General features: G+C 38.9%; 1 protein-coding gene across 3 annotated transcripts in view; it reads left to right on the top strand.

The window, feature by feature from the left end:
- DCAF6 (DDB1 and CUL4 associated factor 6) overlaps window positions 1-5,761 on the top strand; it is a 97,275-nt gene extending 91,514 nt beyond the window's left edge. For all 3 annotated transcript variants that reach the window (XM_067300234.1, XM_067300242.1, XM_067300249.1), the window contains 3 exons: window positions 1,266-1,354; window positions 3,557-3,662; window positions 5,322-5,761. In XM_067300234.1, the coding sequence (XP_067156335.1) occupies window positions 1,266-1,354; window positions 3,557-3,662; window positions 5,322-5,386 (260 nt within the window). In that variant the 3' untranslated portion in view covers window positions 5,387-5,761. The remainder of the gene's footprint in view (window positions 1-1,265; window positions 1,355-3,556; window positions 3,663-5,321) is intronic.
- Window positions 5,762-23,151: the final 17,390 nt, after the last annotated feature.

The raw sequence follows: 23,151 nt of genomic DNA on the forward strand, positions 1-23,151 counted from the left end.
TCCAATTAATATTGGAATCTGGTCTCTGCTTGCTCTGCTTATATATTGAGGAAAGTGTGTCTCAGACTCACTGGCTTTGTGGGATTAGAAGAGTGAAAGAAATTCATAGAAATTCTATTAATTTGTATTTAGTGGAAAAAATATTTAGAAAAGACAGACCATAGTAGTCTGGAAAGAATCGCATGTCATCTGACATGCGGTTGAGAAATCTGAACCATTCTGAAGTTTCTGACACAGTCAAAGACAGCATTTGTATTATTTTTGCTTCATAGCCTGGACGGCTGTGGAATATAAGTCAGCTGTAAAAACAAAAATTAAATTGCAATAGTACTAAAAAAGATTGAGGCTTTTTTGCTCCATTTTAGCTTTACTGATTCCAGAAATATAGTCAGGAAAGCTTTTTCTTAGGTCCCTGACAGTTTGCAGAAACATAGAATACTGCCTTACATTGGATAAGCCTTGAAGTTTTAAATGTCTAACTGAAATAGTGGTGCGAGACATGTTTGGAGTGTATGACTAGCTGGGATACTTCAGGGGACAATTCCTTTTGGAAGCCCCTTTCAAAATACTTTACTGATTTCTTGATGGAACTTCCACCACACGCTGAAAATTTAATGAACAGGTCATCCGCCTTATGGGGACAATTAATCTTGTACAGTTTCCAAGTTACAGAGATCTTTCTATGGAATTGTTATTCCCATAGTGTTTTTGTGCAATAATCTAGAGAATGTTCTGGATTTTTGATTTTGTTTTGCATACTATCATAAGTACGTGCAAGAGCATCCATTGCTTTTGTATATTTGAATGTCAAAGGAATTTACATGAAATACATCTTTGAAATTATCTTGCATCTGTCTTTGTATCTGGATCTGCAAGTCCTAAGGCTTTGTTTTTACCGCATATACTTTCCATCATCAGCAGAAGTGTGTTCATAGTAGCTGGGATTGTTCTTATTTTCTGCTGCTGTCTTATGCATGTTCTGCGTGGATTTTTGTTCTTTTTAAGAGACACTTGATGTTTGCATATGTTTTCTTCATATATACTCAAAACAATGTAGTCTGTAGCTCGGATCTCATTGAGGGGACTTAGTAATTACACAGCTGTGTGTTCAGAGTGGGAACTGACATTTGCAAGTAAATGTTTCTAGCAGAGGAAGTGATGTTGTGGTGTACAGTGAAGTATTTTCCTTCAACTCCAGTTAAGTGCAGAAAATACAGGTGAAGAAATCAGACATTTCATTTATAATTATTATTACTTAATTCTAGTTCTGGCCTCTTCGGGTATTGATTATGATATAAAAATCTGGTCGCCATTGGAAGAATCCAGGATTTTTAACAGAAAACTTGCAGATGAGGTAAGACCCTTTCCTCCTTTTTCACAGAAATGTTGCCTCATCCAATTCTAGAAAAGCCCTTCATGAAAATTATATATATCAGATAGGTGAGTTATTTAATGTTAAACAAGTGAGCTACAAATAAAAAGGCTGTGCTTTATAACAGCTAACTTTTGTATCATTGGCAGCACACAGAGACCCTTTGTATTTATTAAGACTTTGCTAGAAATAAGCAATATGAAATCATGAACATGAAAGAAGCTGGAGAAAGTATGAACAGTCAGGTGTAGAAGGAAAACTGGCAGTCATTAAAAATGAGGGCAGTGGTCATCTTTAAATAGATAACTGAAATATACACAGAGATGTACAGAACAACAGGGAGTGTAAAATTCAATGCTATTAAATATTCTGTAGCGTAATATGGAGGTAAGGTCAAGATTACAAATTGGGAACTTCAGGGGAAAAAAGCAAGCATTACAAGCCTAAGAAATTCAATCAGCTACATTAACCAGAAAGTCCATGTGTAAAGTTATACAATGGTGTTTTTGTATCCCCAAAACAATAACAATGTCTATAGCAACTCTTTTATGATGATCATGTAGTTAAAACTGCTGAATAGTCATATTTTTAGTGACTTAGGTAACCCAATTTATTAAAATGTTAGATGTTTTCTCTTTTTCTGTAAGTAATATATCAGGACAAATTTGGTATTACTTTATTTTTTGCCTTTTTAGAGCAACCTCATGGACAGAGGAAAATAGCCTTTTTTTTTTTCCCCTTTGTATTAGTACAATATGTATTTAAACCCACCCCCCCTTTAGCCCTCCCCAGAACCACATCTGCTTGTGAGTTTTGAACCTATCCCATTATTTTAGCAGAAGTAACACTTCTTTATATTTTGTATGACAAGTTTAATCTATGAAGTGTCTTGGAGCACTTCAGGGTTTAGAAGTATTATTAAACATAAATGTTTCTTAAAAGTAATTATTTTACTAATATTTTTGTCACTTAAAATTTTTAATATCAAAATAAAAATTATTTAGAGATTTAAGTATTTTTTTTAGTTAATAAAAAAGAGCTGAAGAAATGAAGAGGATACCAAAGGTTTATTATTGATGATACACTGGAGAAATAGGAGGTGAAATAGAAAGGGACAGACTCTTGTCTTCCCTAGCTGTTTCCTTTTTGGAAAGCAATCAGCTGTGCAAAGTGCCTGGTAAACAGATGATGATAACAGAAAAGAGGTCCTGTGATTTGGCTCGGAGTAGGCCACTGCTGGGACTTGCAAAAACATTTTCTTCAGAAGAGGTACAGGCTTGAGAAGGAGTCTTAGGGAGAAAGATAAATGCACTATTTTCCTGCCTTAAAGAAGCTGATCTGGTAGGAAGGACTGAGTGATGGTCAAAACTTGTCTCCACCTAACAAAAGGTTTATGCTCAGTGACAGCAAGAGATTGTAGTCTGAAAGCTGAGAGACAAATAAAGCTGTGGGAGTTGAATTTAACAGCAAAGCAAGAAGAATCGCAGGGAGTTACCATGAGGAAGGAAGGAGGCAAAAGAGCTAAAAGTATTTGTTAGTGAAATTTTTTTTTCCTTGAAGCTAAGACAGTAGGAGCTGATTATTTAAAGTCATTTAGATGCAAGCTGTAGATCTGTTTAGACAGAATTATAGAGCTGAAGAGTGTTCCTGAACAGGGATAGAGTAATGGCTTACATTCCTTGGATTTTCTCCAAAAAGTTTCAAGCAGCATGAAGGTAGGAGTTTAGGCTAACCTCATCTCTTTTCCTTCCCACAGTCTTGGCCAGTGCTGGCTCTAGAACTTCATTCTCTGCAACAGTTGCCATCTGTAATAGCACCTCTCTTTTCCTCTCTTCAGTCCTCCTTATTTCCTTTCAGATCTCATTTCCAAAAGTTTTTCCTCAGTTGCCTGTCTTAATGCCTATCATGCACTTGGACAATGATGACAAGAATGATGGATAACCTTACTAGAAAACTACTTAGACAAATACATATCTGTAGGCAGAGTCCACTATCTGACTTTTCTTACCACGTACAATAGCTATAACTGTATTTGTTAATAATTATTAAAATATTGCTTGTTTACTGTAATTTTGGACTCAGTAAGTGCATTTTGCATAGAAACTTTGTATCTACAAACCAGTACTGATGCAGTACAATTTTGTATTTGTTATTAATGCTTTTTCCCCCCTCTCCCGCCTCCAGGTTATAACACGTAATGAATTAATGCTGGAAGAGACCAGAAACACTATTACTGTTCCAGCTTCTTTTATGTTACGAATGTTGGCATCATTGAATCATATCAGAGCAGGTGAGAAACTTTTGAAACTTTGGTCTATATATATATTTTATATATATATAGGTAGGTGAAATTGTGGAACTATATTAAATAACCAAAATTATGATCTTTAACTTTTTCACCAACTCCAAAGGTAGCCACATAAAGCTGAAGGGTTGTTAGTGGTCTTGACTGAAAAACTTAGGACTCACTTTTCTAGTGAGAGACCCGGAATATTTTTGCAGCTGACTGTTACTTTTACCTCAAAACAAGGGCAAGAAGAGAGTAAAATACATTTTAAATGTTACCAGCCTACCCATTCTGACAGTTTATTAGTAATGTATTACTTTATGTTGGAAAATATTTTCTTTAGTCAGGAATGGCCTTGGAGGTGAGCTGTGTGATGATATACTGGAGCCCTTGGAGGGCTGTGTGATGGAAATATTGGGGATGGCTGGAATGAATCATAAGATAAACTGACTGTCACTGTGGGCTTGGAATTGTATGGGGACAAAGAAGGGTATGGAGATACGGGACTGCAGGACATATTATTGAGGTCGCTGACAGCTGTTGCTAGGGCTGCAGGTACTGGAGTGTCCCTACGGTGAATGGGCTGTTTGCTCGGGGCTGAGATCAGTGATGTGAGGGATTGTATGGAGAATAGTCACCAGGAACTAGTTTTCCTGGATTTTAGTTCTGAAGGAGTTGAGAGCAGAGGGTTGATACTGAAAACAAAGGACGGTGGGGAGACAGCGTGCTGGGAGTAGCAGAGTGAGGATGTTTTGGGAGGCTGGTATGACACGGAGTGAAAAGCTAGTGGAACTGGAGTTGGGCACTGACTGAGCAGAGCAGTGGGTATCTTTTGGGTTGATGATGATGAGGTAGGAGGGACGCTTTGCCTGGCAGCAGCTACTGCTCCTCTTTTGCCTGTCCACTGATCTGCGAGGGGGAAAGAGCCTGGAAAGGAGGAGGAAGCCACTGTATCCAGCCCAGTGGTATGCCTGGCCACTTTTGAGTATTTTAGTTGTTGCTTCATTTATGTTATGGGGTTTTTTGAGTGGAGAAACAAAGAACTGTCCAACACTTTAGTTAAAACAATTTTGGCACAAATTCTGTGTTGCTGCTGAGTGGAGTTTATCTTAACCTGACAGTGCGTGTTGTCTGAGTGACGCATCTTGAGCCAGTTGTGCTCCCTCACACATCTCTGTATTTGCCTTTTTTCTAAATGTTTACATCAAAAGGCACCTTTCCTGATGTATGCAGTGACACATAGCAATTCCCCAGTTTTCTGGAGTCTACAAATTTCTAATTGCTGCTATTCTAGTTCTGGCTCTCCAAAGCAGTCTTCTCAATCCCTTGGATTTACCGTTTCTTTTCAATTTTATGCTTGCATCCATCTTTTCTGTGCTGTGAGCCAGTCAGCAGCTGCAAGTTTTCTCCTTTTGTGTATAAAACTCATTTCTATGCCTGGAAATCCTTTAGGGCTTTTGATGTCACTGTCGTCCTTTGTTGTTGTAACATTTCTACCCAATCTCTGCTGTCAGTCCATCTTCAGCTTTTCTTATGGGTCTGTTACTATATTACCATAGGCACTGTGCATTTTATAATAGCAGCCCAGGGAGATGCTACTTTATAACTTCTAATGTTTGGGGTAAATATTTATCTGTACTAAATCTTCTCTGTGCATTACAGACCGACTGGAAGGTGACAGATCAGAAGGATCTGGTCAGGAGAATGAAAACGAAGATGAAGAGTAACTGGCAGTTTGTGCAAGCACCTAGACGTTATGAAATTTGTATAAGACATTAATTATATTTTTCCTTACAGAGCTTTAGTGCAATTCTAAGGTATTGCTTTTGGATAACCTAACATTTTGTTTTTGAATGACTGTGTGCATGACTTTGGGAGAACGTGCAAGTACAAAAAGCAGAAATGTTTTTAAAACGTTTTGCCATGTATGAGGGGTGCTAGAAGATGCAAAGTGCAATATTTTCCTTAACCTGCAGATGTGGGAGCTTGGATCAATGTTTAAAAGTAACTTTCATTATAGTAAAAACGTTGGTTCAAATAAATTTCTATACCTGCTGTTTGCATGTTTGTTGCTTTCTAATTAAAAGATTTGGTTGTTTTAAGTAGTTTTGTGTTTTCTTTGTGCAACCATTAATTTATCACCTTATAACTGCATCCCCGTTACAGCATTGATTTGCATTTTTCCTTACAGTGTTTGTCAAGTGACAAAATACAATTATTTCTTACTGTGAGCACTGGAATTGACTGGTGAATGAGACACCATGCTGCTTGGGCCTTGCAGTTCCATAGACATAACCCACACATATATATGCAAATCTGTCTCTCCATCAGTCTTATAATAGTGCTACTTTGCATTCTCCGTGTTTGAATTTGTAGTGCTGGTGAGATAGTTCTGCCTCAGTAACAGATCCATGAGTATTCATTCTTTGCAGGGATAGTAGATATATCTTAATTTCCCTTGGATTTAAAATAGAGAAAATGAAGTGTAAATTAACTAAGGGAGCATAGTTTTGAAAATTCCTATGCTTGACTTCCTGGAAGTACCAATTTAGGAAGAAAGGCAGTTCAGTCCCAAAGTGTAGCAGGCTCTACTTTTCCTCCGTATACTTTTGGATAGCAATGGAGAGAGAGGAAGGAAAACAGGGCGGGGAAAAGGGTGGCTGTGCCAAGTGGCTGCTCTTCTCCTTGCCAAAGGTAGTAGATGCTAAGAGGCTCCATGAGGAAGTAGAGAATGACGAGAAGAATTCCAGTTCAGATGGAGGAGGGTACCAGCGTGGCAGGCTTCATATCCTGATTCTTGGGGATTCTTGGTAGTTGTCATGATGCAGGGACTCTAAAAGGACTTGGAGAAGGGATATAAATCACAGAAATGGAGGGGGAAAGAAAAACTAAGATTTGAGGAGATGAAAAGAGAGATTTGAGAGGAAAGAGAAATGGGAATCCTATGGAACTAACTGGTGGTAAAAGTGAAGGCACTTGGGCAAGGAAGATAAACTTGAGGGGGGAGGAAAAGAGTGAGGAGATGGACAGGGTTTTTTTTTGTTTTGTTTTGTTTTTTAAGGAGTAAAGAAATGATTGAGAAGAAGAATTAGGCAGGAGGAGATGGAAACGTTATTGAGCAAGAGCAAAGTATAGAAGCTTTGAAAATGATCCAGTGAAGAGAATTTTTAAAAAGGGAAAGATAATGGTGGGGGAGACAAGGTTTTTGGAGGCTTCTCTTCACTGAGAAGAAGCGGTCTCAGAACACCGGAGAGTCATGGAAAATGGGAAACTTCACACCCAGAGGGAGCTGGTGCAACAGAGGATGGAAATCTGAGAAACATTTTGAGAACTCTCCTGTAAGATTATTCTGAACAAGGGAGAATGAAAGAAGCCAAGGTAAGTTGTTTTTTAAGGTATGGAGTGAAAGTAGCCTCTGATATGGGTATTTCTCTTATCTGGTGACAAAAGGAGAAAGAGTATGTAAGTGGCCATGGTGTTGGGAAAGAGAGGAAAAGCATTAGTTTTTCCTCAGGATGTATATTTTGGACGGATGTTTTTAGGTCAGTGAGAAATGAAAGAATACTTTGTGATTTCATGCTATGTCTTTTTCTGGTGCTGGGGAAACACAGTGGTCTAGAACTGTTCAAATCTTACTGCTCATAGCACTGTACTTAGCAATATTTTTTCCTATGAAATGTAAATTAGCCTAGAATTTTTGTAACAGAACAGAGTACTTATTAGATTTAAAGAACTATACAGTAAATATATACTAGTGTACTTAGTGTATATATAAGTAGGGTTGTCTGCTCTACCTACTTTAGCTGTTAGCTGCAAGAGGAACTGGGCTACATTTCTGTTATGTTGGTGTCTGTCACCATGGTGGACCTATTCCATGGCTAGGGGTCCTGAACATTTCTGTGAAAGAAATTCAATAAAATGATGATGTAATTGTTAGGTCTTCTATAGATGAACCTGTATACATGATGTGTACTTTGGAGGTGTATTTGCTTCCAAAAAGACTGGCCATAGTGCTTCTACATGATAAGCTTGGGGTTCTTTTTAGAAATTATTAACCTTTTGCCTTTTGAAACAAGATAATGCAAAAATTGCAAACGGTAGATCCTAGCTTTTAAAGAATAAAATTGAAGAGCCTTATCCCCGCTTTGCTGTGTTTGCTTTCCTCCTTTCCTACAGATTAAAATTTTTGCAGGGCTTTTTTTTTTTTTTTAATTCAGTATCTTTCCTCACAGAGAAGTTTTTGTGACCCTTCTTTGTCCACTGTCTTGTAGAAAGTATATTTTTAAAATCTGTAGGTTAACTAGTTAATTGTGTGTCAAGAGTAAAACCATCTCTTTGAGACGTGTAAATATATATAATTCTATCTTTTCTTTTTTCTCAAGAATATGGAGAGAATAGCCCTTGTATTTACTAGACAGGTTTTATAAATCATCACCGGGGATAGCTTTAATTGTTTCCAAAAATAAAAAAGCTGCTTCTGCCAGTATTGCTTTAGTCATAGCAATTGCTAGCAAAGAGCATACAATATAAATCAAAGGCAACAGTCTTCTGTCTTTTTTTTTTTTTTTTTTTCCTTCAGAGCTCCCCAAAAAACACTGTATTGCCACAAGGCTTGTTATTTGTTCAAAGACCAAATACTCATTTTGATCTCTAGATGCTTAAATGTGGATTTAATGATTCAAAGGAGGATTGAACCTCAATAAGGGCAGAAGTTTGAATAGTTGGGATATTTATATGAAGATTATTCAGACTTTATTGAAGACTTTCAAGGAGTTTTTCTAAAAACTAAGATACTCATAGAGTTGCTATCGTTTTTTTTAATAAATCTTCTGTAATTGGTTAAGTCCTAATTCCTAGAACCATGCAATAACATGGAACTGTTGGTGGGAGTGGGAGGGATGCTGGTAAATTTGTAGAGTTTGTAACAGCAAAGAAAATTGAAGATGTTATTCAAATGTACACAGAAGTTAAAAAAAAATCTAAAACTTCACAATTTTAAAAGCAAATCTTATGATTTGGATCTGATTTGAGATTGTGGAATTTGAGATCAGTGATGTTGTAGGAGCTCCCTCTAGTGCTAACATCATGCTGTATTTGTACAGCTCAAACAAATTGATGACTATAAAATTAATTTGCTGTTCTTAAGCATTGTTTCTGTATCTTATGAGAGCAGAAGCATCCTGGAAGTCTAAAAAGCATTCATCTTGTGGGTAGAGATGAAAATCTGTGGATACGTACATTATACTAATATGGTCACTACTATAGTGATACAGTACTTGAGACCATAATTCTTCCTTTCAGCTAAGCCAATGAAAGGAAAAGATCACCAAGCAACAGAACATAACACGATTGTTATGCATCGAATGGCCAGTTTATTTAGCTGGACACTAAAAGATGTATATCTGAAACCTTTAGTTTCTAATTACAGTATTAACAGCCCAGACTTGATGGGATGGTGACTGAGAATTTGGGGGAACTGAAGTTGGAGACAGGGAGTGCCTTGTTTCCCCTGCTATGTGAATCAAAGACTGTAGATATGCTCAAGCTGGTCCTCTCTGATTCTGCTGTCTTTTTGTCCTGCAACAGCTTGCTGTATATGTTTACCTCCTAGCAAGAAAACAGATTTAAAAAGCAAGCAATTATGTAAAGCAAAGGTTCAGATGTCATGGAAGTCACCTGTATGAAGGACATTTACTAAGACTTGGAAAGATCAGAAGTGAATTCCTTGATGTGTTGCTGTGATTGCAGGTAAATAACTTGGTGTCTTGAAGCTTGGGCAGATGGTCGCTGTAGGAAGCAATTTCCTGTTCTAATGTCAAAGATTTCTGAGCCATTTCAAGCTGTTACCTGCCTAAGTTCTGTTTCTTTATGCCTTGCCCTGATGGAGATAGGACAAGGTTCATTAAGGACATCCTGCATCACCTTTATCATGAAATTTTCATACTTAAGCAGCAGATAAATGTAGGCTTCTTGAGTAAAATGTTGTGGTAGACTATTGTATATACGTTAAGCACTTTCAGGACATCCCAGAGGATAATTTTGAGGAAGAAATTCCACAAAGAAGTGTTTACTGCAATTTTCAGTGTCCTTACTTGAGCAAAATAGCTATTATTGAAGGTGTATGTGCTTGTGTATATGGTTGTGAGAATACACTAAGAGATGCTGCCTTGGAAAGCTGTGGATGTGTCTGCAAAGCCATTTTTGTATGAAAAAATAACACTGAGCCAGGTTCAGTGTCTGAGGTTAAGGCCTAATACAAAGGCCATATAACGCCCTTGGGAACCCTCCATACTTCACTAGTTTGTGGGCCAGACCTGACAGCACTGTTGAAAAATGAGGTGCCAGTTAGCTTCTCCCATGGCAGACTCATGCCTCCTGTGTGATCTGGCAGTTCCTGGAGGTGGGTCAGAGCCCATATTCCTCCCTGCGCGCAGTCATGTTGCTACAGGAGGCCAACTCTAGCAGCCTCAGGTGAAGCAGAAGAAATAACATGGAAGGCAGGTGTGAGGTAATCTGCCTTGCCTAAACGGAGTGATTTAGTCTTTGAAACATGTGGATTTAAATCCATTTTAAACTACTTTTATGAATAATATCATCTCTGACTACCTTTATCTGTGTAAGCATCTGATTTGTCCTCTCAGTGATGTCCCCTAGTGTTGAGTCTGAGTTATTTTTTGAGGGTAAGAGGTTTATTTTTCTCAGTTTCTAATGTTTTTATTTTATGATTTGCAATTGCTTCGTTCTTTTGATGAGAAGGTACCATCTACCTTTTCTCTGCTTTTTTTTTTAACTACTTTCTATCAATGCTCCCCTTTTGATTACTTTACTTTTGCTGATGGAGCAAACTGAAGTTCAAAACCTGCTATTAATGGGCTCAGTGGATGTTTTGATTGGAAAAATAGGCACACGCTACTCTTTAAAACAAGCTGTTTTTTTTTCTTTTTCTGATCATGACTCAACATACTGGTGCGCTTCCATTTTTTGCAAGGTGGAGGGGCATTTATATAAACCATGGAATTTGTCATATTCACTATCCAAGTTACAACTGATGGGTACTAATTTGGGAAATTCTTATTTAAATTAAATATCCTCCAACTACAGTGTGTTAATCGGCTTGTTACTAATTAGGAAACAAATCTCAGGGGTGGGACCATCCTTTCTAATGCAGTGGTTCTCAAGCAGTGCTGCAGATCTGCTTCCCCTCTGGTATGACTCAATGATCAGACCCTGTTTCTAATATTTTCTCCTTCATAACTTGCCCTTTATCCGATGCAATCTAGCCCACAGCTGCTTTTTTCTCCCCTGGTGAGTAGTGAGGAGAACTGGGAGGGGGAAGGAAAGTGGCTGTAGGGATCAGGAACCAGGGTCTTTTTGTTAGCTGGGCACTGCCTTTGTCCAGCTGTCAAGTCAAGCCCCCAAAAATCTTTCATCGATCCTTTATCTCTAGTAGACTTGGATCCCTCCTCTCAGTTCCTTAACTGCTGTCTCCTAGACAGGGGAAAGACCCCCACGGTATTTGCCTGCCCTAGCAACATCTCCAGCGGGTGGTGAAATTCATTCCAAATGATTAAGTGCTGCAGTTGTAAATCCTTAACAGCATCCAAATCCTTAACAGCACCTAACAGCCCCATGCTCCAGTCCTTCCCAGGACGCTGTTGTGGTGGTGACAAGTATCACAAGTGAACCTCTGATTCTGTGGCTGTTGGGCGAATCACTGCGTGCGTTTCAGGTGCACTCGTCTTCATGCTCTATCACGTTCCTGTCTCCTGTGATACCCTGGTGTCACTGCTGAGTCCAGCATAATTCACTGTTATCTCTTCCTTAGTGTATGTTGACCGTATGCTTTTACTGACCTGGTGCAGCTGTGGCATGCCGGGCTAGCGCATGGGCTGTGCATTGACTGAGAGGGTTCTGTCCCCACCCTGCACCTCCAAAACCGGCTGTTGTAGACCCTCCTACTCTCATATGTATATGGCTGTTTGTTTCTAATTGTGTACACCTGCTGCATGTTCTATAATTAGTATATTTTTTTTTAATGGGCCTTTTCTTCTCCAGTGTTCTCATTTTTTTGCAGAGATAGATACCTCAGTGAGCAAAATTCATCAGTACCATGAGTCTGATGTTCCATATCTATTTTCTCTATAATATTTCTTGCCTATATAGCCCTCATTTTTCTATTGGGTCCCCATACATAACTAAAAAAATGTGATTAAAAACAAAAAAAAATCAGCCTGTAATGATTGCTAAATCACCTGAAGGAACAATAGTTTCTACAAGGTATTTTTTATGGTGACTTGAGTATCACATTTTGAAGTTGCCAGACCAGATTTACACTCATCTAACTATGATGATCATTCAGTAGTAGGTACAAATGAGTCAGTGCTTTCACTTCAGTTCTTGCTGACTGAATCAATGATGTCATGGTTGTCAGGAGTTAGCTCTGAGACCACAAGACACCTATTCAGCGCTTCTGTACATTTAAAAAAAAGAAGTATCAAGGTGTGCTGATCTGTCTGAAGAGAAAATACTTTGCCTTAAAATAATTTGTGTTTATTTTACCTTGGGATTATAAAGAGCAAGGAAGGTTTCTGTAAATCTTTAAATGCATGTGACTTTTTAAATAAACCCTGTGTAGATTAGGCACTGTAACAAAAACAGTTTGGCTTGGATGTTGATTGTACTAAAGAACTTTAAAGGCTCAAGGACTCAGAATGTAAGACTTGCTTCAAAATTCCAATATTTCTCAAGTGGGTTATTTTTTCTTTAAGAAATAACCTACATTGTGTAGCTGTTATCATTGCACATAAGGGGTCCATTGTGTACCTCACTCCAGCTCCATTGCTCTTGAAGAGTGTGACCCTCCCCACAGCAGGAGCTATTGCTCAGCCCCAGCACGGGGAGACTCACAAACACACCCTGGCTTCCAGAGTTACAGCCGGTGCCTCCATCAACACCCCCTCTCTCTGGCCGGAGCGGCTCCCAGGCCCCATCAACCTTTCACACACACAGCACATTTACAGGCTCCAATGGCTCACTGGGTTTGTGCGTGTCACCAGTGGTGGCAGTTGGGCACTTTCGCACACCACACTGAAAATCCATGCAGTGGTTCAGAAATCCAGCTTTTTCATTCATAACACATGAATTTCACATCACTGTTTTGAATGGATTTGGTTGCAGTCTGGAGGCTCTAAATTTGGTTTGTTGCATACCCTTGTAGAGGAGAGCTGGGTAAAAAATACAGAAGCAAGAAACAGTATTATCTTGATTATTTTATTAGAAAAAATATTTCTCTCTTCCTTTACCCTTTTCATCATCTCTTTGTCCTTAGTTCTCTGGCTGTATATCAAGGAGTTCAGTGTAGGGACTAAGAAAGTATAACCCACTGATTTCAAGATCCAGTGGGCAGCTGGACCCTGGCCCTTTGGGCTTTTCATGGCAGTATGACTTGGACAGAGAACAGATGTGAGATGCAGGAGAAGAAAGGTTTCCGCTTCCCCTCTCCAGGGTTTGTTCCCAGGAAAGTAGATAGAGGGCAGCTGTAAGAGAGCGAGACGAGGATAAATGAAAATCTGAATTAGACTCAAGGAAGGAGAAAATATTCAATATTCAATTCAGCAGCGGTTATCCATCCAAAAGAGCAGGTGGATAATACAGAAAACATCTATAGAAAAGATCAGCTTTAGGCATTTGGAGCTGCAGGAAAATAATCTAATACTACCTGCATGCAGTATGGAGAGGGTATCCAGCAATACAAACTGACTGTCACATTAATACAGTCTCCTGTGTTGCTGTGTAATGGACATGTGACATTGCTACAAGAAAGCACTTTGGATTTGCAGAGCTATGCAGGTAAATAAAATGTATTGCATATCTAGAAGACAAAAAGGCTTTTCTCCCTTCCATGAGAAGGTAAATGGCATCTCAGTGGGAAAAGTAGGTTGCAGAACAGGGAACAACTACTGGAATATATTATAGAAGAAAGAGTAGACTAGAAGAGCAAAGGTGGGAATCTATTCAATCCAGCACCACCAGCCCCAGATTTGTGCCTGCTGGGGCTAGGAGGTGTATCGCTAAATTTGCCGCCAACCAGATAACGTGCAGCCAGGGCCCAGCACAACTGCTCATGCAAAATGTACTTGGAGTCAAACATTGCCGTTCTCTGCTGACAGTGCCCCGATGTCACCTTAAGCGATGATGTAAGTGGCGATGATATTCATATCTAACTTTCATATAGCTTTGCTTTAAAACAATTAGATCTGTTTTATAAAGAGGGAGGCCAACATCAGCATCCCTCTTTAACAAATGGGGAAATTAGGGCATGAAGGAGGAAATGAATTGCCTATCATCCCCTAATAGCCTAGTAATAAAACCCAGATGCAGATCCTTTAATACTTCTGAGCTGAGTCCCCCTCTACCAGCTCATATTATGTCTTTTAAAAATAGCAGGCAACTCAAAATCTTAAACCACACTCCTTTGCTCTGGCAATTTAAAATCCTCTCTTGAGGCAATGGGGTGAACAGATTTCTTGGTAAAAGACTAGTGGTATTGTTGCTGCGTAGATACACCAGTTGGTGATCCATACAGTGACAAAAATGAGTGCTCTTAAGGGCTCTTTCTCAATATAGTATATAAAAAAAGATTAATACAAATATTTAATTATTTGTGACTGATATGAAAATAGCAGGTCTGAATAAGGTTGTTCTGCGCAGATGAAAACCTTGAGCTCTTTATTCATCTTAGATTTTAAAATAAAGACCATAAAACATATCTTTTGATTATAGAAATTAGTCCATTAGTGATATAGCTGTATCCTGACAGAAGTGGAGCTTGTAACTAGGATCAGTATCTGACAGGCTGACGGTGAGTTGCCATGGTAACTGACTAGGATGTGGTGTGCTAAAAAAACCCGCAACCTCTGGGCTAAATTCAGGCCTGGAGAGCAGCAGATGGATGGGACTCATTTGCCTCAGAGGGTGGAATACCATAGGCTTTGTGGGTTTCCAAATGCTCAGTGAGCAAGCTGTAGAGAAGACGTATAGACTTGAAGCTTCAGAAATCTCCCAGGGTGGCAGAGTTGGCACGCTGGAGGTCCGGAAAATGCAGAAGTAGTGATGAGATCTAGTCAGAGAAGCAAAATTTAAGACATTAATTTGTTCCATCTTTGCTCGCTGGGCCTGATGTGTTTCATCTGCAACATGTTGGGTTTGATGAACTTCTGTGTAATCCGACTGTGCCTGAAAGCCTCGTGGATTGCTCCAGAGCCAGGGACTCGGTGCTCCTACAGTCCATTCTCTGGAGCAGCCAGTTAAGACAGGGAGGGCTTCCCATTTCACTGGGAAGCTAAACTCTTTGGCAGCCTTAGACCCGTCTGGAGCCAAGGAGCTGGGATCCCAGGCAGCTGCTAATTGAAATGGATGTTGTCAGTGTCACTGAACCCCTCTCAAAGCACAGGCAATAGATTTCATTACAGAAACGCTGTGTGCCCGTATTTCCAAAATGAAATTTCCTTAGAATTTTCTGTTTGCAAACATGGTTAAAAAATAATAAGAAAAAAAAAATTTTGTTCCAACATGGCCCATGACCAAATTTTAACATGAACATTTCTTATAAGGGAGAGATCCTGCTTTGTCAGCCAGCTGTATCAAATATACAAAGCCTGGGTACATGGAAAGCTGATATATCTATGGGCAGAATTCAGGAAAAAAATCCCAAACCATGGGCAGATCCTGGGTTTGGGTTTTTTTTACTTTGTAGTGTTAAGTATGTATATTTTTCTTTGGAATTATTTTTGGAGATACAGATGAAAAGGTATTGATAAGTACAGGCAGCCTGACTTCAAAACCTGCTGAATAAGATGAGGCTACAAGAGAGACCAGAAAATACTGGATTTAGATAGATGTTAGGCAAACAGAACAAAGTTGCAACCAGCACCACAGGTGTATAAAAAGCCAACCACATGGTCCACGGTCAAAAAACTGTGGCTCAGGGGAGCTGTATGTTATTAGGAGACTTTACCACTTGCAAGAGTCATCGTTGATAGAGGTGCACAAACCTATGTATGTGCATGCTCTCTTCCACCATATGTCTATACACACAAGTATCTGTAAGGTGTCTGTTACTGGCCTCGTACTCTGGAGAGGAAACATGGTAGCTGAGCAGGCAGGGCTCAGTCGTAGCGTCCTCAGTTGCCCTTGTTGTCACAAGGGCCACCAACAAGCCTTGCTCTTTTAGAGCTGCATGGGCTCTTGCTCTGCCTGCACTTCCATTTCCAATTCAAAAACTGTGTGACCGCACTGGTATGACACCAAGCCTGAGCTAAAATATCCTGTGAGCTGGGGCTGGGCGCCACAGACAGGCAGCATGGCAAGTGGGCAGAGCTCACTTGGGTCTCCTCATGCTGCCTGGGTTAGATGTATCCTGAGCCTGTCTGGAGGGCTTTGATGTGCACATTCCTGGGATACGCTTCAGCTCAACCAAAAGCAGACATTGAAAATGGGTCAAACGAATTGTGCTGTGGTATTGTGCTTTTCCTTTCTGTAGACTGTGAGGTGACCCTGGGTGACTAGGTCCCCTGGGTAGGATGAGTCCCACCACCCTCAGTCCCTCATCCCCCATCTGCAAACTGGGGAGAAGGGGTATGTCACAGGCATAAACACTCTGAGGACTGTCAGGGATTTGGTTATAGCAGAACTTACAAACTGTAAGTAAATTACCAAAAACCAGTAGGCTGGTTTTCAACTTCTCTTGATGGAGAAGGTGAGGTTATGTGACCTGTCCAAGCTGGAGCCTACTTAGCAGACTTCAAAACTTCTTCTACTAACTATTTCAATTTAAGCTGCTTTATTTCAAAACTTAGTTTTCGGCAATTACTGTTTTTTGTATTTTTTTCAGACCACATTTATTGTGGGTCCTTTACAGAGGTACAGCATTAAGTACACTATAATGAATATGTGCTGGTATATTAAATTCATCTGCTAAATTTTTTTTTTGAAACATGATATGCCTTGGTATCTGTAATCTACGTACTGTTTATGTGCACTTTATTTTTTCTGTACAGCTGAACTGTATTGTTGCTTTCCACTGTCAGCAATTTTTTAAATTTTTCCTATTTCAGTGGTATCTCAGCTTAGGTACTTTGGTGTGCACTGAAGCGCCATTTCTAATAACAGTTTTATCATCATTCAAAGGTAAAGAATCATATTTATTTAATAGACTTAAATATACTTCCTATAAATTGTGAACAATGCATTCTGCATTTTCAAAAATGTAAATAAATATTCGCTTTGTGCAAGTAAAGGATTATTGTAGACCTTCGTCATATTTTCATTTTTGAGGAAAAGAGGAAGTGAAAGCTTTTCTTCTCCCCATGCCTTTGTTTCTTCTAAGAAATTTGGTATTCCTAATCGTGGCACAGCAAAGGGAAATGAAATTCTCTTTCAAGACAAGATTCTTCATGTAAATAGTGCCTGGGCACTTCTGTCTAATCTCATCTCATTTGGGCTGTCAGACTAGCACAATAAATAACTCTTCCCATAACCTCTGTTTTGTTGTTCTTTTTTTTCCTTTTGCAAGTAATTGTCAGTTCTAGTGTTTGCATGCATGTCAACTGAAAGATTTCCTAAATGACAAGGATAGAAGAGTCTTGTTTTAGTGGGAGATAATTTTAGCCTCTCTCTTACAACAAAAATTGTATGGACTAAATTTGGACATCCTTTGCTTGCTAAGCTAATATTATTTGGTTTATCTTTTGTTTTGTCTTCATTTCTTCACTGGCTTTTTTGGCTTTTGGTCCTAATCCCAAGAGGCATGCTAGACTCTGGGGTCAACCACCAGCCCTGAGGCAATTAAAAATGTGCTTCTTGTCTACTAATTTTAATGTTTTCCCAGATACAGGCTGTACCAATAAAATCTGTGTTGCTTTTCCTTTCCCGATTTCAGGTGAGCTAGATCTTATGAATCTGATAAATGGAAGTGTAGCCCAACAAGGTATTCTTATGAACGCAAAACATCAGAAGAATACATCAAAATCCATACCATTAGATAAGTCATATAAAAATGACACATCAATGTTAAAATTGTGCTGGATGCTAAAGAGATCCCAAAATTATTTTATATAATATTTTGTTATTATCATCATCAAACGTCAGTTTGAGGATTGGGTTGAGCTTTTCAGGTGGAAAAAGCAAGTCACAACTCCCAAACTGGAAATGGTGCTGTGATGTGATATGATTCGGAATATCTCAAAATTCTCTTTAGAAACCACTTTTCGGTTCACTTCTCTTCTTTGTTTTCCAGATGCAGTAAAGGAATGAACATCCCCTTCCTCTCCTCTTGCATCATATAAGCAACTTCCACACATGTCCTCTGGATTTATCAAGTTGGTCCAGAAACTTCTAGTCTGTGAACCGTGTTTATAAGAAAGATAGGCCTAATATGGCAGTACCAGCAAGGTCTATTTGATAATGGACTAAGGAGAAATAACACTCGAGAGCAGGAAAGGGAAGAGTTAAAAACAGAGTGAGTGTGACCGCTGGGAAGGCTGTGATAAGGCGAGTGCTTGCTGGGGGTGCCTGTTGTCACAGGGTCCGGAGGTGCTGACGGAGATCAAGTCCGTGGAGTCTGAGGAGGCCCATGTAAGAGCTATTTTTGACTACTCCTTACGTAAATCCATTTACAACTTTGGTATCGTTGCGCTTGCAGGTACTTGAAGCAGAGTCACTCTAGAAGAGCACCCCTTAAATCATGCAGGGCTAAGGATGGTTTCCCATTTGCTTAACCTTTTTTTTTTTTTTTTTTTTTTTTTTGACAGCAAGATGACTGTTGTAACTACTCTGTAAAGACTCCACTCAGGCTTTCTGCCCCACTATGAACATCTTGAATTAGAAACCCCACATTGCTCAAATCTGATATGTGTCCTTCTTCTCTTCTTGTTGGAAGCCGTTACCAGCGGATGGACGTGCTGTTTTTGAAGTCCCTGGCTTTGAGCTGCAAGGGACAGGGCTTTTGGAAGGTGCTGGTTTGTTCTGGGCTTCGTTTCATCTGTGTGGATGATCCAACCTCAAAAGTCCAGGACAAATGTTTCTGCCTTATTCATTTATCTTCAGCCTTGTTTGAGAGATGAGTTCAGGGATTTTGTGTAGCTGAATCTATAGATTAAAGTTCATAGTGGTTGAATTCTAGGCCTTCTTTTATAGATTATTGTTCAATCCTGTAAACAAGCTGTGTATGGGTGGGGGGATGGGGGGCATTTTAAAAATCAGCAGTTGAAAGAAGGAAACAGGATTTCCCAATGTCAAGCTCTACTTTGGTGTGTTATGAAATGCAAAGAATGCACCTGATTGCTAATTATTTAACACAGAAAAAGTACTGTTTGAGTGAGATAAGGATTTTTTGCTCAGTTTCACTTGAGAAAGCAGCAGCAGTATTTTTCTTGCCAGCGGGAAATCATGCAGTTTAACATTTTTGCTAAACTGCCAAATTTAAAGGCACAGAACCGAAATCATATCTTTACTCAAAAAAATTTTGGATCAAAACCTAGAATCACCTTTTACATATTTTTTTGTATTAAAAAAAAAAAAAAGTTGTTCAGTTTTTCAGACTACAAGAAGCCATGCTGCTCTCTTACAAAAATGAGCACTTGGCTGTATCCTCAGGGTATTTCAGTGAGAGTGAAAGATAATCAGGTATTTTTTTAAAATTATACATAACTTTGTATCAGTTCCACATCCCTCAGTTAACCCTCAGTTGTGTCTCTAACTTTTGTACTGTTTTACACTGTGGCCAAATCTGATGGATCATTATGATTGTGTGATCTGACCTGGGTAGTAGCATTTCACGAAATCACTGAGATCTGAAGTACTGCATCTGATTTGTTTTCTGGCAAACAACATTTCTGCGATTTCTATTTTATATACAATGATTTGCATATAGACAGTAATCTATTTCAAATAAGATAAATTCTTAGCTACCATTTTCTCACATATACCTACATTTATGGAACTTCTTCTACCATGTATCCTTAGCACCGAGTTAAATTTTAGTTGAAAGAGATTATACTGATCAGTCCATACTTTCATTTGTGAAGATGAATAATTACATGGCTTGTCTGCTACGACTTACGTAATAATTGAAATCAGGTTTTTTTCTTTCTCTATCATGAGAAAAACACTGTTGGTTCTTTCTATTATGAAATGCATATAATACTTCATGCATGGGTATTCTTACTGGTCTATTAAACAACATCGACACAGAAATTTCACCGTACTACTGATCTGCATCGTAGACTGCACATGCCTCTTCTCATCAGAGATATGTGGATGTCAGCTGTATTCCCAGTGCATTCTGGCTGTTTGACTCTTTCTGTTGTATCATCAACTTGGGCCACTGAGGCAGTGGCAGTGATGAGTGGTGGGCTTGAGTCCAAGTTTATTCTGCTAATGATTTCCTTCTGCAGAAAAAGGTGGAGAAAAAACAGTGGAAATTTACAGTATTGCTTCATGTTCCCTTCTTAACACTTTCTTCAGCTACTATCATGTAAAGTTGATGTATTTTCTCTTGTGTAGGTAGATTCTGATCACAAAGCATTTCAGACTGTATCTTTGGTATGCTCATTTACCTTGTTTATCAACAGCATTTCTTGTCACTTTCTTTTGCTGTCTTAAACTAGCCAGAAAGCAAGGTTTGCCCAGCAAAGAGCCCCTTTCCAGGTCTGTCCTTTGATCTGAACCTCTAGAGCAACCCTACTACTGCAATTTGAAATTATTATTGTGGCATGAAAGAGCAACAGAAAGTTACTTATGCATAACCACTTGTGATCCATTCTCTTTTCTCATTCTAGTTTCCTCTCTTTTGGAAGGAATTCTGGAAAATACCTTTTTGTTTTCCTAAATAGTGTATTAGCTTAATAGGTTTTAAGGCTTGCACTTACCAGGATGATCAGTTTGTCTGATCCTCCTGCCTAGACTGTGGATTTTTTTTTCATTAGTTTTTAGCCATCAGATCTTGCTTGCATTTTTCTATTACATAAAGAACCATAAAGAATGAGAAGTCATCCCTTGGGTGGAATACACCCATAGTAATTTTAACATGTTCTTATTCTTCCAACATGTTACAAGATAGAAAAGTCAATACTCTGAAGTTAGATTTAATATTCCAGCAATGATCTTCAGGAAGTGGCATATGAATGTAATTACCTCCCTATTTCCAAGGACTAAAGGATCAATTCTAGGTTTTTACAGACAATTAGCTTTTAGAATTACAATTTGATTAACAGGAGCATATAATGCATGTTTTCTTGGGACAGTGGTAATAAGACTTCAGAAGAAAATGGAATAAGACGATATAATTAGTATCCATGATTACTCCTTTTGTTTTTCTTTTAGTCCTTTTTGGGAGGGAAGGGTGGCTTTTTTTCTTTCTTTTTTTTTTTTTTAGTGTTTCATAAATAATGTCCTGTTGTGATGTTTTTAAAGGCGTATTTCATTTTACAGATCAAAGCCGTAGAAACACCAGCAAAAAATGATAATTATATTTGTAAAATGATATATCAAACACAGAGGTGTTTGATATATCGTATAACAGTGCAGGTGAACACCAACTTTACAGCAGAAGAAAAGCAGGATTAAGTACATATGTTTGGTTTACACAAAGGCGTTACATACATATATCTGTGTTATACATGATGCTCTCATGAGAGTCATCAGTGTTTGCAGCACTTGACTCAAGCTATCAGAAATTGTACTTTGACATCCACAGTTTTACAAACGCTGCCAGAATGTTGCACAATGGAAACAGTCTGTGGTCACTGATGGCCAGCAAAGAAAAGGTTCCAGATCACACCATGATTTTTCAAGCCAGCATGCTAATGCCAAAAGCAGCAACATAAGGATAGGATTTTTTTAATCCTTTCCAAAATCTCTGGGCCAGCCAGTCACCTCCTCATCTTTGCTTTCATCAAAATGGGTCCCCAGAGTCAACACACAGCTCTTACCGTGCTGCTAATGTTCTCTCCAGAAAAACATTCTCATTCTTAAAAATTCCTAATGGACATTTTCATAATTTACAGAAACATTTTATTATAAAATTTATGTAATTGCTGGTCCCAAAACACTGAACTTTCAATGATATCACTTGTGTGGTATTGTAATTACTAATAACTACCAGTTACTGGAGTTGTAGGTGCCTCAGTCTTTTTTCTGCACATGACTGAAGCTAGTGAGAGCTCATGAACCAGAGTAAACATTGAACCAGAACATTTAATAACAAAATTACCTTCTTCAAGAATTGCTGGTGCAAAAAATCCTGGTTTTTTTCCTTTTTTTTTTTTTGTTAGAAGTTTGGAAAGATACTGAAGGGCTTTGTATGAATCAATAGCCAACTGTGAGATAGCTGTGCAGTAGCAGAAAATAGCTCTAGGTCAAAAAAACATGTCCACTTAAAATTACCAGAATCTATTAATTTCTGAGAAGACAAAAGCACTGTAAGAAAAATAAATTTTCTTCAACAAATGCATTAAGGCAGCAATTCCAAATGATGCTAGTTTTTCCAAAAATACTGTCAAAAGTGAATATATATTTATGTATGTATGTATATATGATTCCTAGGATCTCTTCATAGGTGACTATCTTTCCTTCTACTCACTTTTTTTTAACAGCCATGAAACTACAAGCAAACATAAACTAGTACAGGGATGTCTACCTGAACCTTCAAAGAGCCAAAAGCAACATCACTTCAGAAGAATAAACTGCCTCATTTGCCAAAATGAAGGTCCTGTGACCTCTCCCATTCTGTGGCTGTGTTGCCTAGCATTGGCCTAATTTGTCAGGGAATCTGATGCATCCAGGCCCCTAACATCTGATTTCTGTACCTGTTACCTGTTTCCCTTTGGTGCTCCACCTTAGCTCACAGCTAGGCTCAGCCCTAGGTAGGCTCCACCCATGGCCGTGGGTGCCCTGTGCCTCTACCTGGCTGAACCAAGGTGTTATCTCGGGGTCTTCAGGGATGCTCCTGGGATGCAGCTCCTCCCAAGGGAGAAGCCCCCCCTTTCTAATAGCCTGGTGTCCCTAATGCAACATGGTGTGAAAACAGTATCAAATTTTCCAAATTTTTCTGGGAACTTTGCACACATTGAGACTTCCACCAAAGATGCAGATATTTCATAGACAGTTGCATCTCATTTATCCTTTGCTTCCAGATTTGGTGTTCCTGTTGTAAATTTATCTGCGTATTCTTTGGTATCAATAGAGAAGGAGCAACTGGTTTCTCTGTCTCATTTTGACACTTACCTTAGGTGGAATATAGGAGAAGGCAAAGTGGTCCTGACTGCAGAAGGAGGCACCAGACTAGGTATCTGGCTTTTAGCAAGTAAACGTAGATGAGATGAAGCCCACACTCAGTAATTCTTGCTATGGAATTGGTGCATCTCAAGAATAGTGGCAAACTTGAGAATGAAAGCAAGTGACATCTCGACTTTGCAAAGGAATTTCTAATTTA

The sequence above is a fragment of the Apteryx mantelli genome, chromosome 1 (genome assembly GCF_036417845.1).
Source record: "Apteryx mantelli isolate bAptMan1 chromosome 1, bAptMan1.hap1, whole genome shotgun sequence".
Classification (NCBI taxonomy): Eukaryota; Metazoa; Chordata; class Aves; order Apterygiformes; family Apterygidae; genus Apteryx; species Apteryx mantelli.